At 59.1% G+C, this 17,496-nt stretch overlaps 1 protein-coding gene and 1 non-coding gene across 8 annotated transcripts in view; both read right to left on the bottom strand.

Annotated features, from left to right (window-relative positions):
* Positions 1-17,496, bottom strand: part of SH3TC1 (SH3 domain and tetratricopeptide repeats 1) — a 66,446-nt gene that overhangs the window by 29,419 nt on the left and 19,531 nt on the right. For 3 of the 7 annotated variants that reach the window (XM_078003099.1, XM_078003101.1, XM_028848292.2), the window contains exons 2-5: positions 11,928-12,127; positions 7,459-7,533; positions 2,329-2,456; positions 580-685 (exon numbers count right to left, since the gene is read on the bottom strand). In XM_078003099.1, the coding sequence (XP_077859225.1) occupies positions 580-685; positions 2,329-2,456; positions 7,459-7,533; positions 11,928-12,099 (481 nt within the window). In that variant the 5' untranslated portion in view covers positions 12,100-12,127. Of the gene's footprint in view, positions 1-571; positions 686-2,328; positions 2,457-7,458; positions 7,534-11,683; positions 12,128-14,318; positions 14,387-17,496 lie in introns of those variants that run through there. The other 4 variants (XM_078003104.1, XM_078003103.1, XM_078003102.1 and 1 more) reach the window with 3 other exon arrangements.
* MIR7189 (microRNA mir-7189) lies at positions 16,800-16,857 on the bottom strand. Its single transcript, NR_128375.1, is given in 1 exon segment — positions 16,800-16,857. It is a non-coding gene; the product is annotated as a microRNA mir-7189 (primary transcript).

The raw sequence follows: 17,496 nt of genomic DNA on the forward strand, positions 1-17,496 counted from the left end.
GTTGAGTGAAATTACAGAAGGCAGCATGTGAAGGCAACTAGAGGCACAGCCTAAATCATTCCTGCAACAAAGACCCACATCCGTCCACGACTCCCCCTACCCGGCATTTCTCCCTGAGCACCAGGTGCGCACACCAGTGTTGCTATCTCGCTGGTGAGGCCTTTGTGAACCTGCCTGTTCTAAAGCACGAATTTGTGGCTCACGCCTGTGATGCCAGCACTCTGGGAGGCCGAGGCGGGCAGATCACCTGAAGCCAGGAGTTTGAGATCAACTTGGTCAACATAGTGAAACCCCATCTCTACTAAAAATACAAAAATTTAGCTGGGCATGGTGGCTTGTGCCTATAATCCCAGCTACTCAGGAAGCTGAGGCAGGAGAATCGCTTGAACCCAGGGGGCAGGGGTTGCAGTGAGCTAAGATTGCACCACTGTACTCCAGCCTGAGTGACAGAGTGAGACTTCGTCTTAAAACAATAGATAAATAAATAAAGCACCAATCTGTAATCTAAGTGCATGGTGTGTGACCAGCACCTTCCAACAGGCGTCCCCATGACCAATTCTGGGAGGGTCACCTCTTTACCAAGAGCGTGGTAGGTGGAAAACTTCCAGATTTCTTCAAAAGTCTTAAACGTCACCACGATCTGGTCCTGGTCACTGTGGATCGACAGCAGCCTGGCTGATAATTCCTTAAGAGAAAGAAATAGGAATTCGAGAGGGTCCCAGGAGCTCTGGGGCATCTGTCAGGAGGATAAGTCCACATGACAGAAACATCTCACAGACGTGGCCCCAGCGGGGCACAACACACCCAGGGCAGATTCCTTCACATTCCAAGTCAGCTCCTCCCCTGCTCTCAAGCCAGCCATGGCTCCCCAGAGCCTGTGGGGAGCAGCTCCTGCCCTTCCCAGAGCTCATGTGGCCCCCATGCCCTGGCCCCTCACCCTCTACGCCTCCGCCTCAGCACTCCACCTGCCTTATCCCCCACACACCAGTGACCGCCTGTTCTCCCCACCTAAACTGGTTCCTGTTCGGCTGTGCTCCCAGCCCCACCTGCAGCATCAGCTCTGATTTCCATCTCCCCAGCCAGCATCCCCTCTCCTCTGATTTCTACTCATCAGTGTTGATAGGCACAAGAAAAATAACAGCAGCTAACACAGCTCTTCCGACTCGGGAAGTGTGTGTCACGGGGTACTATTAGAATCTCCATTTGAGAGACAAAAAATAAGGCCCTGTTTCTTTCTTTTCTATTCTTTTCTTTTTTTTTAGAGATGAGGTCCCACTCTGCCGCCCAGGCTGGAGTGCAGTGGCACAATCACAGTTCATTGCAGCCTCAACCTTCTGGGCTCAGGTAATCCACCCATTTTACCCTCCCACAGGTGTGTACCATCACACCTGGCTAACTTTTTTATGTTTTGTAGAGACGAGGTCTCCCTATGTTGCTGAAGCTGGTCTTGAACTCCTGGGCTCAAGTGATCCTCCTTCCTCATTCACCCAAAGTGCTGGGATTATAGGTGTGAGCCACCATGTCCCGCTGAAGGCCCCATTTCTCATCCAAGGTCTGACCTCTGTAAGTGGCTCAGCTGAGATTCAAACCCAGAGCCAGCACACTGACTCAGTGCACCTGTGCCCGACATCACGCACCACAGCCCCACGTGTCGAGCAGGTACTATGTGTCCAGCACCCCGCAGGTGCTTGGTGTGAGTTAATCACATAACCCTCAAGTCAGCTCCTAGGGACGTAATTCTAAGCATCCCCAGTGTGTGGCTGAGGAAGCAGGGTTCATAGAGGCTAACAGGCACCGGCCAAGGCCAGGCTGGTTCAACCCCAGTCAGTGGTGGTAATGTCCAGCCCAGCTCCCAAGCCCCTGGCCCTCAGCCATGGGGAGGTCTGCCAGGCCCAGACACACCCTGTGCCAGCCTCCCCAGAACGCTGGTGTGTGCAGAGGCCCGCAGGATGCTGGCTTTGTCGCCAGGAAAAAAATAATAAGACTAACTTCACACTTGTCCTTAACTCCCCATCAAAGAGACTTTGACAGTCCTTGCGAGTGGGAGGACAGGTGGAGAAAGCGACAGCCCGAGGTCCCCTGTGCTGGGGCTGTGGGAGAGCAGAGGGGACGATCACAGTGTCCCCCACGAAGCAAGTGGGAGAAACAACCCTTCGCCATCCCCTGGGCATCACAGCCTCCCCTCCCTCCGAGGCCACCACTCTCCCGAGTGGCTCTTGCTCTCTGAGGCCTGTGTCCTCTGTCCCCGGTCTCAGACACTGCACCTCAGTCCCTCCCTGCCCCCGACTCCAGCTCCCATCCCTGCCCAGGCCCCAGAAGGCTACTCACCCCGAGCACGCGGGCCATCTCCCGGCTGTCATTCTCCAGCAGGCGGAGCTGGCCCCGGAGGGTCTGCTGTAGGCCGGGGTCCTGTAGCCCGCTCTTCCTCCGCACAGCCAGCAGCTGCAGGGTCAGGTCTGGAGGGGCAGATGGAGAGTGGGCAGCTGGTCTAGCCTGGGCTGGGAGGTCTGTGGGACACTGCACTCCCCCTGCCAGCCTCCAACCCACACACCTGACCCCGAAGGCCTGGGCAGTGGGCTCCTGGGGAGCCCAGGCCCTGGGTTTAGATCTCAACCTTGCCCCACCCCTAAAAAGGCCTTGGACCGCTGCTTAGCTCCCAGCCTGTTTCCTTCGGGATGAGTGCCTGTCCTATGGAGTGCTGCAGACAAGTGGACTCATGTCCCCTGCAGGCCAGGCCGGCACAGCAACCACTGCACGCAGATGGTCTCTCCTCCCTGTCACCGTGACCTCCAACCCTTCCCCTCAGCGCCCTGCCCCTAGAGGGTTGCTGCATCGGAACCTGCGGGCACAGGACCTGGACAGCTGCATTTAGCAAGCCCCTCTTCCACCCCCATGGTGACTGTAAGGTGGGGAGTCTGGGACCATGGGGCACCCACCTCCAGCACACACCCCACAAGCACCTTGGAAACCTCAGTTCCGCCTCCCTAAGCCAGCTCCTCTCCACTTCCTCCCTGTCTCTCAGAGGGCAGAGGCTCCCACCCCTGTTCAGATCAATAACACCTCCCACTCACACACCACATCAGCCACCAGCAACCCCGTGGGCTCCACCCCCCACCCCACCCCTGCCCCCATCCTGGTTCCGAGCCTTGGCAGGTCTGACCTGGGCAGCTGTTCGCACCTGGCCCTCCCTCCTGTCTGTGCCCTGATCTGTGCAGAGCCACTGGGACCCCATGACGGCACGGTCCGACCCATCACCCCTGCTCTGGGCCGTCCCTGTGGCACCGTCCAGGGGAACCTTCCGCAGGGGTGGGCGTGGGCTCTGTCTGCTGGGTCCCATTCGGGGGCCACCTGCCACGGGGGCCGCAGGGCTCCTGAGATCTACCCCCCTCCTCAACGTCTGAGGTTGGCAATTTCCCACTAGAATCCAGGCTCCCGGGGCTGTGACCCCGTCTGCCCTGTGCACTATCCCTCACTAACACAGAGGAAAAAGGCTTCCCCATCCTCCAGGTCAAGACTCCGCCCCAGATCTCTAGGCAGTGTCATTCCAGGGGCTTTGGCCTCTACAGAGCCAAAGGGAGAAGTGGGGGAGACGGGGAAGAGAATGAGTAGCAGAACGGGAGAAGGAGAGCAGGGAGAGGGGAGAAACGGGGATGGGGAGAGGGAAGGAGAAGGGAGAAAACGGGGGCGGGGGTGGAGAGGGACAGAGAGGGGAGAAACTGGGTGGGGGAGAGGGAGGGAGAGGAGAGAAGCCAGGAGGGGGAAAGGGAGGGAGGAGGAGAAAATGGGAGGGGGAGAAGGAGGAAGGGGGAGAAAATGGGAGGGGGAGAAGGAGGGAGAAGGGAGAAAATGGGAGGGTGGGGAGAGGGAGGGAGAGGGAAGAAAACGGGATGGGGAGAGGGAGGGATTGAGGAGAAACCAGAGGGGGAGAGGGAGGGAGAAGGGAGAAAAGTAGGGGAAAGAGGGAGAAGGGAGGAAACGGGTGGGGGGAGAGGGAGGGAGAGGGGAGAAACCAGGAGGGGGAAGAAAATGGGAGGGGGAGAGGGAGGGAGGGGAGAGAAACCAGGAGGGAGAGAGGGAGGGAGAGGGGAGAAAATGGGAGGGAGAGAGGGAGGGAAAGCTGGAGAGAAACCAGGAGGGAGAGAGGGAGGGAGAGGGGAGAAAATGGGAGGGAGAGAGGGAGGGAGGGGAGAGAAACCAGGAGGGAGAGAGGGAGGGAGAGGGGAGAAAATGGGAGGGAGAGAGGGAGGGAGGGGAGAGAAACCAGGAGGGAGAGAGGGAGGGAGAGGGGAGAAAATGGGAGGGGGAGAGGGAGGGAAAGCTGGAGAGAAACCAGGAGGGAGAGAGGGAGGGAGAGGGGAGAAAATGGGAGGGAGAGAGGGAGGGAGGGGAGAGAAACCAGGAGGGAGAGAGGGAGGGAGAGGGGAGAAAATGGGAGGGGGAGAGGGAGGGAAAGCTGGAGAGAAACCAGGAGGGAGAGAGGGAGGGAGAAGGGAGAAAATGGGAGGGGGAGAGGGAGGGAGGGGAGAGAAACCAGGAGGGAGAGAGGGAGGGAGAGGGGAGAAAATGGGAGGGGGAGAAGGAGGGAAAGCTGGAGAGAAACCAGGAGGGAGGGAGGGAGGGAGAGGGGAGAAAATGGGAGGGGGAGAGGGAGGGAAAGCTGGAGAGAAACCAGGAGGGAGGGAGGGAGGGAGAGGGGAGAAAATGGGGGGAGAGGGGAGAAAATGGGAGGGGAGGGAGGGAGAGCTGGAGAGAAACCAGGAGGGAGAGAGGGAGGGAGAGGGGAGAAAATGGGAGGGGAGAGGGAGGGAGAGGGGAGAAAATGGGAGGGGAGAGGGAGGGAGGGGAGAGAAACCAGGAGGGAGAGAGGGAGGGAGAGGGGAGAAAATGGGAGGGGAGAGGGAGGGAGAGGGGAGAAAATGGGGGGAGAGGGGAGAAAATGGGAGGGGAGGGAGGGAGAGCTGGAGAGAAACCAGGAGGGAGAGAGGGAGGGAGAGGGGAGAAAATGGGAGGGGAGAGGGAGGGAGAGGGGAGAAAATGGGAGGGGAGAGGGAGGGAGGGGAGAGAAACCAGGAGGGAGAGAGGGAGGGAGAGGGGAGAAAATGGGAGGGGAGAGGGAGGGAGAGGGGAGAAAATGGGGGGAGAGGGGAGAAAATGGGAGGGGAGGGAGGGAGAGCTGGAGAGAAACCAGGAGGGAGAGAGGGAGGGAGAGGGGAGAAAATGGGAGGGGAGAGGGAGGGAGAGGGGAGAAAATGGGAGGGGAGAGGGAGGGAGGGGAGAGAAACCAGGAGGGAGAGAGGGAGGGAGAGGGGAGAAAATGGGAGGGGAGAGGGAGGAAAGCTGGAGAGAAACCAGGAGGGAGAGAGGGAGGGAGGGGGAGAAAATGGGAGGGGGAGAGGGAGGGAGAGCTGGAGAGAAACCAGGAGGGAGAGAGGGAGGGAGAGGGGAGAAAATGGGAGGGGGAGAAGGAGGGAGAGGGGAGAAAATGGGAGGGAGAGAGGGAGGGAGAGGGGAGAAAATGGGAGGGGAGAAGGAGGGAAAGCTGGAGAGAAACCAGGAGGGAGAGAGGGAGGGAGAGCTGGAGAGAAACCAGGAGGGAGAGAGGGAGGGAGAGGGGAGAAAATGGGAGGGGGAGAGGGAGGGAGAGCTGGAGAGAAACCAGGAGGGGAGAGGGAGGAGAGCTGGAGAGAAACCAGGAGGGGAGAGGGAGGAGAGCTAGAGAGAAACCAGGAGGGGAGAGGGAGGGAGAGCTGGAGAGAAACCAGGAGGGGAGAGGGAGGAGAGCTGGAGAGAAACCAGGAGGGGAGAGGGAGGAGAGCTGGAGAGAAACCAGGAGGGAGAGAGGGAGGGAGAGGGGAGAAAATGGGAGGGGGAGAGGGAGGGAGAGGGGAGAAAATGGGAGGGAGAGAGGGAGGGAGAGGGGAGAAAATGGGAGGGGAGAAGGAGGGAAAGCTGGAGAGAAACCAGGAGGGAGAGAGGGAGGGAGAGGGGAGAAAATGGGAGGGGGAGAGGGAGGGAAAGCTGGAGAGAAACCAGGAGGGAGAGAGGGAGGGAGAGGGGAGAAAATGGGAGGGGGAGAGGGAGGGAGAGCTGGAGAGAAACCAGGAGGGAGAGAGGGAGGGAGAGCTGGAGAGAAACCAGGAGGGAGAGAGGGAGGGAGAGGGGAGAAAATGGGAGGGGGAGAGGGAGGGAGAGCTGGAGAGAAACCAGGAGGGGAGAGGGAGGGAGAGCTGGAGAGACAGATGGAAATGAGACAGAGGCAGAGACGGATTCTCACACCTTTGAATAACCCTGAAGCACCTGCCTGAGAGTTTTCTGCTAAGGGGCCCTTGAGCAAACACCCTCACCCGCTGTGGGGGAAGGGCCAATCTGGACACCTCTGGAATCTGGAATCCACTCCTCCAACAGGAGACACCAGCCCATCATTCCACAATGGTTCCTGCGCTGTGATGGCCTGAAGTTCCTGCTCCCATAAGAGGGTGGGCATTGCATTATCCCTTTTTTGTTGTTGTTGTTTTTTAGAACAGAGTCTCGCTCTGTCGCCCAGGCTGGAGTGCAATGGCGCAATCTCGGCTCACTGCAACCTCTGCCTCCTGGGTTCAAGTGATTCTCCTGCCTCAGCCTCCAAGTAGCTGGGATTACAGGCGTGTGCCAGCTAATTTTTGTATTTTTAGTAGAGATGGGGTTTCTCCATATGGGCCAGGCTGATCTTGAACTCCTGACCTCAAGTGATCCACCTGCCTCAGCCTCCCAAAGTGCTGGGATTACAGGCATGAGCCACCGCACCCGGCCTGCATTTTCAAATTCTAAATAACCTGTCCTATTGCCTAACGCATCCTGGTCATCCCAAGTGGCCACCAGCAGTGCTGACCACACAAAAGGAAAGTCAGAGGACAGTCGGGCATCACAGCAAAGGCGAAAAGCCAACATGGATGCTGGGGTCTCCATTCCTCCCCAGCTGGGGGTCAGGGGGTCTCCAGGGTAAGCGGCTTTTTAACACCTCCACAGCCCACAACTTCCTGGGCCCCCTCTGTGGGCTCTGCTCCCCAGCCCGGGGCTGCCTCCCTCCGCCCGTGCCCTGCGGAGATCCCATCCCTGGGAAGCCTGTGCCTGGATGCCTCACGCCACCACGCAGAGGGCACTTTCACCTACTTCTTACCACATGGCACCTGCGAAGCCCCTCCCCACGGTGTCACCCACGGAGCCCCCAGGACCCACGTCCCCTCTTTGTTCAGACGCATACAGGGATGCTTAAGGGAGCCCCCAGGGGCTATGTCCCCCTCTGGGTGCAGGACCTGGGCATCCGCATTTAACAAGCCCCTCTTTCTATTCCTACGTGATTTTAAGGCGGGAAGTCTGAGGCCACACGTTGAGAAGCCCTGGGTTAGACTCTTGGATGCCCAGGGAGCGCCACAGCCCAGATTTGAACCTGAAGCCCTGCGTGGGGCACAGGATGTTTACCTGTGGGATAAGCCCCCATCTGCCAGGGAGGGGTCCCAGCGGCAGGCCCAGCCACACGGGTGGGAGAAGCCTCGTCTGCAACACAGCAGGTTCCCAGGATTAGGGGAGACCAAGCAAATGCCTGGCTGCCCTGAAGGCACCAAACGCTCCAGGTCTTTCTGCAAGAAAAGAGGTGAGTTCTGTCCCGCACAAGCCGCCTTTCCCACAGCTGCCTTCCTCCAGTCTCCCCAGAGCCCAGCAAGGAGGGAAACTGCCTGCATTTCCCAGTGTGCTGTGACAAGCTGCCCCACACTCAGAAGATTAAGACCACACGACTGGTAGGACCCCGCTGCTCTGAACTTCCAATGCGCCTCACAGAGCCAAAGTGAGGGTGTGGACAGGGCCCTGTTCCTCCCAGGGGCTCTGGGGAGAATCCACTCCTGGCCCTCAAAAGGCCGCACATGTCCCTCGGCTTGTGGCCGCCACTGCTATTCCGCTTTGTCACTGCATCTCCTTTTCTGCCTCTCCCTCCTGCCTTCCTCCTCTAAAGGCCCTGTGATTCCATGGAGGGCCCATCGGGGCATCCGGGATCCTCTCTCCATCTCGAGATCCTTGCCTTTGATGACATCTGCAAAGTCCTTTCCGCTGGATGAGGTAATGCAGGCATAGGTCCTGGGCATAAGGACGTGGGCATTTTTGGGGGACTTTATCTTGCTGCCCACAGATGGGCTCAGCCTCACAGCTTGTGCAGGTGGGAGCCAGGACATGGACCCCTACTGGCTGCCCGGTTCCCTGCTGGGGGTCACCCCTCTGGCCATTGGTCCTGCAGAGTTTGCATCTTGGCCTGGGCACTTCATCTTTGTCCTGTGCAGTTTCTCTATCCAGGCCTTAGGATCCAGGGGGATCTGATTAGGAAAACCTGCAACTGCAGCAGAGAGTCGTGAACTTCTGTGTGGCCAGTCTTCACAGCCTCCTGGACGTCTCGCTCCGAGCCCTGGGCGTAGCTCAGCCACAGTGGCCTTGGGCCTTGCATCACCCAAGTGATAGTGTTCACTTCACACCAGCATTTGCTGACCGCCTGCGGTGGTGTGCGCTTGCCCTGTGTGGCCAGAGCCCATTCTTAGGCCTCACTTACTCTGCAGCCCCAGCCCAAGCCCAGAGCTAGGCATGCAGTGAGGACTCAGAAATGTCTCAAACGGGCCGGGCGCAGTGGCTCACACCTGTAATCCCAGCACTTTGGGAGGCTGAGGCAGGTGGATCACGAGGTCAGGAGTTCGAGACCAGCCTGGCCAACATGGTAAACCCCTTCTCTACTAAAAATAGAAAAATTAGCCAGGTAGGGTGGCGCATGCCTGTAGTCCCAGTTACTCGGGAGGCTGAGGCAGGAGAATTGCTTGAACCCGGGAGGCGGAGGTTGTAGTGAGTCGAGATCGCAACATTGCGCTCTAGCCTAGGCGACAGAGCGAGACGCCGTCTCAAAAACAAAAAAGAAATGTCTCAAATGGAAAGAAGCGTGTGTTGCTCAGATCTCGGCTCCGTTGGTTGATGTACCTGACAGCTGTAACCGAAACACACCCCGTGGATGCCCCCGTGGGCTAAAAAGAACGTGTGCTCAGACTTTCGTGCTAAAGAATCCAGCAGCAGCCAGCCTGGAGATTCACTCCATGTGTGAAGAAGATCTGAGCCCCTGGCTCATCGCACGGAATGTAGGCTGTGCAGATCCTGCCCCTTTGTTTGGAAGGGTTGGATGAGGCTTGCCAGCTGGAGGATGGTAGAGGGAGGGTGCTAAGGGAAAATGCTATATCAACTGCATGCTTTTTTACAGGGGCCTGTCCAGCCCGCCACTGCTGAGCCACCCTGTATGGAAGTCCTCTCAATCAACCCTATGTCATGGTCGCTGGCTCTGGGTCTCCTCTTTAGCCTCTCGAACAAGGTGCCGTCCCTATTGAAGTTGATAGGTGTCCGGCCCAAAAGCTTCTAAACATCATCCTCCAGTTCAGAAGCCAGGGCTCCCTGGAGACCCAGCCGATCCCAAGGCTGTGGCAGGGAAAGTGCAGAATGAGCCCGGAACATCTCATGTCCCAGAAAGTGAGGACGCACCCACTGAGTGAAGTAGACACATGGAAAACCCAAATCTAGGGTGATCTGAATGACAAAATAGGTAATGATGTATACAGTCTGGAGACTCGATTAAAGATGTGTGAGCCTACGCTGAATTAAATCAGTGGATACCTGGGGAGCGGAACAGCTCTTCCTTACAGTTGAAAACTGATTGCTGAATGGAGAAGGCTTGCCTCATTAGACAGTCACCGCCTGGCAGCCTCTGTCGCGAGGACTATTTCAGCCAGGCCAGCCCATGATGAGACAGTAGAGCTTCACGAGTTTGACAAGGAACAGGATATTCACGCAGTTTCAGGGTGTCGTCCCCCCAATTACTTACTAACTGCGGAGGGGAGAAAAATAACTGTGCAGTGGGGAGAACTGGCAGCCGCCCCTTTCCCAAGGAACCAAAATTAGCATCACCAGCCAGAGACTAATGGACATCGTCTGCACTGAAGAAACATTGCTTCTGTGGGATTCCCGCCCAAATCTCTAATGTGATCGTGAAGAAATATTAGCTGCACTCGAATCAAGGGACATTCTACAAAGATCCAAACTGTATCTTCAAAACAGCAGCCTCCAGATTAAAAGTACCTCAGAGAGGTCGCGTCAGAATACAAGGTGTGACCCAGGAATATATATACATTTTTTTTTTTTTTTGCTATAAAGGATATTATTGGGATAAATGGCAAGATCTGAATGAGGCCTGTAGATGAGGTGATGGTGTTATTAAAACCAGGAAATTAACATTGAAATAATTACAATGTGGTTATGTAAGAGAACGTCCTGGTTTTAGGAAATATGGACACCTTTTAGGATGAAGGGGCATCGTGTCTGCCATTTACTCCCAAAAGGATCAGAAGAAAATCACACACACACACACACACACACAGAGACACACACACACACAGACACACACACGAGTACACACACAAAGTAAAAGTCATAAAATGTGAACATTCAAGGAATCTGGGTGTGGGCAAATGGAATTATCTGCACTATTTCTTGCCACCTTTGATGTCTGTCTGAAATTGCCCAGAGAAGACGAGGAGGTGAAGGAGCTGAGGAGCCTCACCCCAAGCCAGCTTTCCCTCGGCCCACCCAGCCTCCTAAGCAGGGAGAGTCTCCTCAGCTCCCCTGCGCTGGGCCCACAGAGATTCGCTCCAGGCAGAGGCGATGCCACAGTGCTTTGCTGAGCCTCTGGAGGAAGAAATACCCAGCCACTCAGGGCAAAGGCTTCCAACGCCCGCCACTCCCATTCCCAGAGGCTCCCAGCTCCTCCCTGGGCCCCGTGGCTCTGTGGGAGGCTGGCCAGGGCCCTCCTGCTCTGTGCACTCATGGCCCTGGGCACGGCCCAGCCCCTTCCTTTCTGTGAGGCCTGCCCTGGAGGGAATGTGATCCCGTGGCCTGGTGGGCTCCCCAGGCCCAGGCCCCGCCCCAAACCTCTGAGCCGCCCTTCCTGGCCGGGCAGGCTGGTGCCTGCAGACCACTTCCCCTTTGTGATTCAGGGCAGGAGGCCATCGACCCCTTCCCATCTCTGCCCTCATGCAGAAGGGCAGGATTGCAGGTATAAAACTCTCCCACACCCAGCTGTGAGCCACGACAGCATCTGAGGTTTTCACGCCACTGTCCAAACACATCCTTCGTTCATCAATCCCTTGAACAGTGATGGAGCACCTACCATGTGCTAAGCCCTGGAGTCCCGAGACAGGGACATGGGCAGCTAAGAGGAGACCAGGCTGAGGCTGGACACTGGGAGGAGGCGGCCCAGGGCGGGGTCACAGCCACAGCTGTCTCCGGCCAGGGAGAGGCTTGCAGGCCTTGGTGTCCCCTGCCTCTCCCTTCCTCCCCTTCAGGGTCTCAGGATGAGGGTAAGATGGGATCCTGGAGATCACCTAGGCCACCCTTCAGGTTTCCCAGGGATTCAGGAGACTAGGCACGCGTCCTGGCCCAGCCCCTGACTGCAGGGTGGCCTGGCCCGGCCCTTCCCTCTCTGCACCTTGGGTGCCTCCTGGGGAATGAGGATGCCTCGTCCTGAGGACCCTCAGGGGTTCCAAGGCCAAACCCCTCGGACTGTTTCTGGAATGGTCTCTGAACATATGGGTTCGAATGCCCCTGTCTCGTTCTTTGCTTCGTTATCACTGACCTGTCCCTGGAAAACCACGAGCTGGGCTCTGGCCTCTCAAGTGACTCAGCGGGCACAGTGGCTCCAGTAAACACACGCGGGGGAAGGAAACGAGAAGTGATGGAGAACAGACCCCGACCCCGACCCCGACCCCGACCCCAGCCCCAGCCCCAGCCCTTACCCCAGGAGGCCTGGAGGCGGACAGCACGGTGAAGGACGGATGGACAGGGCAGGTGGGGTGGACAAGTGGGTGGGATGGACTCACCGCCTCTCCCCAGTGCCTTGGCCTCCTCAGGCCCCGCTTTCTCCCAGCTCACAGAGGGCCTCGTGGTCATCGTCCAGACGTGGTCCCGGCTGCTGCCCCCTCCTGAGGGTCCCACGGGACCCCTCCCCATGGGGGTCTGCTCCTCAGTGATCACAGCAGGGAGGTTCTCCATGACCCGCGGCGGCCTCACATGCCTGGCCCTGTGGACAGAGTGGGTGTGGTCAGGAGAGGCGGCCCCCGCCAGAACCAGCACAGAGGCTGTGTCCAAGGCTGGGGTCCAGAGGAGAGAACGCCAGCGTTACTGAGCGCCTGCACCTTTCAGACCCAGCGGGCCCCTCACCACAGCAGGTGACCGTGCGCGGTGTTGTGGTGGGTGTGATCCCGCACCGCTGCTGTGCCTCCCTCCCCATCTCGGGTGTGCTGTGCTCCCTTCCTCCACGGGGCCTCCTTTCACTGGTTTTCTGCCTGGAGGCCCCTTCCCCATCGAGGCAGAGCCCCTGGGTGTCTTGGGCCCCTCCTCAGGGGCCAGTCACTGCCTCTTTGCTAGGCCGTCATGCCTGACAGACTGTGCTCCCGGGACAGTGCTCCGTTGCCTGCCTGAAGACACAGAAGGACACAGAGTCCCCCTTCCGGCGTCACATGCAGGCGCAGGGCCCATGGGGACGGCGGCCGGGGCCAGGGCTGAGGCACACAGAGGACAAATCCCAGCTGTGGCCGCGGGGATGGGGTCAGACGTGTCCTCCTCAGCTCTGGCCTCAGGCAGAGAGGCTGACAAGCGGGGAGGACGGCAAGCGCAGTGTCAGGACCCTGCTGTCCCTACAGGGAGGGCTTGGTCATGGGGGGCCTCACTGTTCCCTGATTGTGAGTGGAGGAAGGTCCACCCTGCCCCACTAGAATGCCATGGCCAGGGCGGTTTTCAAGTCCAGAGCCTCGGGGAGCGATGGGGACGCAGAAGAAGGAAAAGGGGTTCCGTCCGTGCCTGACGTGTGGTGAGAAGGTTTTCCCTGCTGCTATCTAACGCAGGCTCTGCTGCTCCTCCTTGGTGAAATGTGAGGTGGGAAAGAAATAAGCCAGCGTCCCCTGCAGCTCCTGCCTCCCATCTCCCTGCCCCACAAGACATTCTGAGCAAACACTGGGACAGACTTTCCTACGTGTGGACTCGTCCCCTTGCTCTTGGCTTGAAGCCCCCCCAGTGGCCAGCAAACATCCCCTCTGCAGGCAGGGCATGGAGAACTGGGGCAGCGATGCCACTGACGTCTGTCTGGGGGCAAAAGTGCAAGTCTGGCCTCCTGCTGTCCCGTCACCACTTTTGTGGTGGACGCTGAGGGACCAGGCACCCAGGGCTTGCCAGGGCCTCTGTCCAGGCCTCAGAGCCCTGATGGGCCCACCAAGCTGGGGCCTGCCAGCGGCCAGGACAACCCCCAGAGCCTCCTGTCCTTGCCCCATCTCCCACTTCCACCCTGGTCTCTGGGCAGGGAATGTGGCAGGGGACTGGGAGGCAAACCGGGCAGCTGTTGGGGGTACGTGGGGTCTGCAGTCAGGGACACAGGACGCGGCTGTGAAGGGAAGGCAGGAGGCCCTGGACATCCAGCACCCAGGAAAGGCAGACAGGCACCCCTGGGGGCTTCAAGCCAGGAGCAGGGGGTCGAGTGCACACGTAGGAAAGTCTGTCCCAGCGTCTGCTCAGAATGTCTCGCAGGGGCAGGGAAATCAGAAGCAGGAGCCGCGGGAGTGCTGGGCTTATTTCTTCCCCACCTCAATTTTTCACCAAACGGGCAGCTGAGCCTGCATCAGACAGCAGCACGGAAAATCTCACCATACATCAAGCACAGACAGAGCCCGGCTTCCTTCCCCAGCACCCCCAGCCCTCCCCCAAGGCTCTGAGCCTGAAAACCCAGAGGTGGTCAAGACTGACCTCAGGACTCCCAGGACAGTGGGTGTCAACTGGCACACCTCCCATTGCCAGACGCCTTGGCCCAGCAACCCCAAGGAAGGCCTACATCCCCAGTACACAGATGGGGAAACCGAGGCTCTGAGGGGTCAGGCAATTCTGCCTGTGCGCACTTGCACACACACACGCACGTGCACACACACACACACACACACTTGCACACACGCACGCACACACACGCACACACACACGCACGCGCACACACACGCACACGCGCACACACGCACACACGCGCACACACACGCACACACACGCGCACACACACACACGCACACACACGCACGCGCGCACACACACACGCACGCGCACACACACACACACGTGCACACACACACGCACACACACACGCACACACACGTGCACCCGCACACCCGGCAGACCAAAGCAGAAGCGCACACTGCAGCTGCCATCCCTGCTGCCTCTTCCCCGCCCGTGAGCACCTCCTCCATCCCCGCACTGCTCTTGGCTCGGGCCACCACTGCGGCGACAGCTCCCTTCACAGAGGCTCCCCAAGAGGCCGCTCCCCTGTAACATTTAGTACAGAACGAGGAAACCCTCATGGGGGGGCGAGTCGGCTGCAGGCAGGGACAAGTGGGTGTCATGTAAGCCCAGCCATCACCCCTGCCCCCATGGCTGTGGCTGTCACCCTGAGAACCGGCCTCCCAGGCCCCAGCTCACCGTACACTGTGGGCTCCATCAGCAGAGCAGGGGCAGGAGGAGCCCACCGTCTAAAGTCTTTGGTTTCAACAACCACCACGCACCCCTGTGCTGTGCCAGCTCTGAGCCGGCCAGTGGGAACACAGAGGGAGGAAGACCCAGACCTGCTAAGTTGAGAATTTAGACAGAATAGCGATGGTTCCGTGAGGCAGGTTCTATGAGGCATAGAGAGGGTCCCCTAGCCCTGGCCGGGGAGGGAATCTCACAGTCAGGGAAGGCTCCCTGGGGGACCTCAGACCGCAGGGCCTCAGCCAGACCAGCCCCGGGCCAGCAAGGCTTGCAGAGGTGACAGCTCCTGGCTGTGAAGTGGCCCCGGCACACCCCCTCCCACCTGCACACTTACTCCAACCATAACCTGATTGGTCAGTTTGTGGCCAAATCCTTGCCACCCCCCAACCACCTCTGGGGGCCGGGAATGGTGAATCAGGAGACATCTGACGCCAAGAGGCGCCCAAGAGACCCTTCAGGGAAACTGCTCGCCCAGGAGTGAGAGCAGGGTGCAGCCCGTAAGACGCTTTCCAAAGGAGGAAGCGTGCGTGGAACTGCGGACACGGAACATGGCCTCACTGATCAAATGCCTTGTGCAGCCTGGGGCCTTCGCCCTCCCTGTTCCCATGTCCTGGGACCCTGGTCACGCCTGGAGAGCTCTGGGCACCTTCGGGGACAGCGCGGGACGCTCCGGCTGCCCTTGCCCAGCCTCAGACTTCGCTTTCTCCTCCTTGCTTTGCAGGACTGCGGTCCTGGTACCTGTGGCCGCCTGTGCCCACCACCTGGCCCGGGGTCTGTGGCAGCACCAGGAAGCCGCTGCCTGCGAGGCCAGGCTGTCTTCCCATCTCATCTCCGGAAGCACATGGAGGGGTCTCGACAAAGCGCTGGGGTCCACTCCCTGGCGTGCGAGCTTCCTGGTTTAGGGGGTCTTTTGCTCCCAATGCCTGACCTCGGGGTCCTCGTCCTCCCATCTCTGCCTCTTTGTCCCTCAGGAGCCAGGTCTCATGTCCCTGTAAGCAGAGCAGGAGTCCCAGCAGCCTTTCTGCATCCACTGGCTGATGCCCGGGACACCTGCCTGCCTCCCAGCCCACCTCCCCCTGGGTTAGGAACGGGCCTGTTCGAAATGTCATCCAGGGCTTCTATGGGCCTGGCACACAGCCGGTGCTCAGAGACGGTCTCCTGAGAAAAGGAGGGCTCCCCAGGCTCAGGGAATTTCCCACCTGCTGTTACAACCCTAAGCGTGGGGTTCCTGTGCAGAGCCTGGCGATGAGGAAGTGAGTTCCGTCTCCGCAGCGTCCCCTCCCTCAGCCCTGCAGGCCCAGCCACCACTGCACAAGCAGAGGCCCCAACCACGGGTAGGTGTTGATGCTCCCAGGGGCCAGCTCACCGAGCTGGGGGACCACCAAGCAGCCTGCAGGACTCTCTCCTTCCTGCCTTTATCCTGTTTGTTCAGTTTATCATCAGGACAAACCCTTGGAGGGCCCTGGATGGGTCAGAACAGGCCCCAGCCCCAGGCCAGCCTCCAGCTCCAGGAGAAGGGGTGGAGTTTGGCTCCAGAACATGGAGACGTGGGGCCAAACCCTGGTTTCTGGGAGACCTCTCCATGCCTCAATTTACTGAGCCAGAAAATGAGAATGAGCACGCACACCGCACAAGTGGGTCGAGTGGGTAAAAGGGACAGTGCTCCTGGTCCACAGTCAGAGTTTGGCGAGTGTGGGTTGGAAGAAGGAGGGAGAGGGCCCGGGCCGGCCCTGAACGGGTATGGGAAGCTTTGGCCAAGCTTTCGCCAGGCTGTTACTGAACAAATACTTCTAGGGTCATTGAGACCTCACCTATGCCACCAAGCACCTCTGGAGTGTTGACTTGTCACCTCGCATCCTGGGGTGACACTGTCCTTTCAAAATTCATGCCCACAGGAACCTCAGAATGGGGCCTTATTTGGAAATAGTCTGTGCAGACGAAGTGACCTTCACTTAAGATGAGGGTGTTCCAGATGGGGATGGCCCTAAATCCAGTGCCTGGTGTCCTTGTGAGTAAAAGAGAAGACACGGAGGCACACAGAGGAACCGGAGAGGAGGCCACGTGACCACCAGGGTGGAGAGTGGACTGATGCAATCACAGCCAAGGAGCGCCCGGAGCCACAGGGAGCGGGAAGAGGCAGGGAGGAGCCGCCCCAGGAGCCTTCTGAGGGACACCTTGAGTTCGGAATTCCGACCTCCAGAACTGCGAGAGAACATGACCAAGAGGGCTCCGTCATGCGCTCTGGCAGCACGGGAAACCGGCGCACCTGGGGACTCCTGGGCCCTGCCGTCCTCTTCTGTGTTGTGCGGCCATCCTCACTCGTGTTGCTGGAAGAGTGAGTGATGTCTCCGTGCATAAAACGCTGGCCCAGCGCCCGACACGGGACAGTTGTCATCGCTGTCACAACGGTGTTGACAGTCACATAATTATGGCTGTCCTTGGCTCACCTGGAGGAGGGAGGCACCACCGTGCCCCTTTCACAAAGGAGCCATCAGCTGCGGTGACTCCGCCTGCCCAAGGTCACACAGCCAAGCAGCACAGGTGGGGTTGAACCCAGGCGGTCTGAGCCCAGCCCCCGCGTACCCATCCTAAACCTAACCCTGACTTGGGCCCAGCCGTGCCTCCAGCCACAAGCTCAGCCGCAGCCCCGCTGCCTGGCACTGGGAGGCCACACCCTGAGTGGCCGGCCCACATGTAGGCTGCCCCTGGCCCTGGCACTGGCTGACGCCACTAACTCCCCGCTGTGTCACTTTGCTATTCATCTCATTTGAGCCTCATCAATGGCAAAAGGTCGGAAACTCCCGCTTCACAGACAGGGCAGGGCTCCCGGGGCTCCTGGGGAATCACGCACAGGCCCACAGGGGGACTCAGTGGTGTACACACACGGGACCA

This window comes from Macaca mulatta, chromosome 5, assembly GCF_049350105.2.
Source record: "Macaca mulatta isolate MMU2019108-1 chromosome 5, T2T-MMU8v2.0, whole genome shotgun sequence".
Classification (NCBI taxonomy): Eukaryota; Metazoa; Chordata; class Mammalia; order Primates; family Cercopithecidae; genus Macaca; species Macaca mulatta.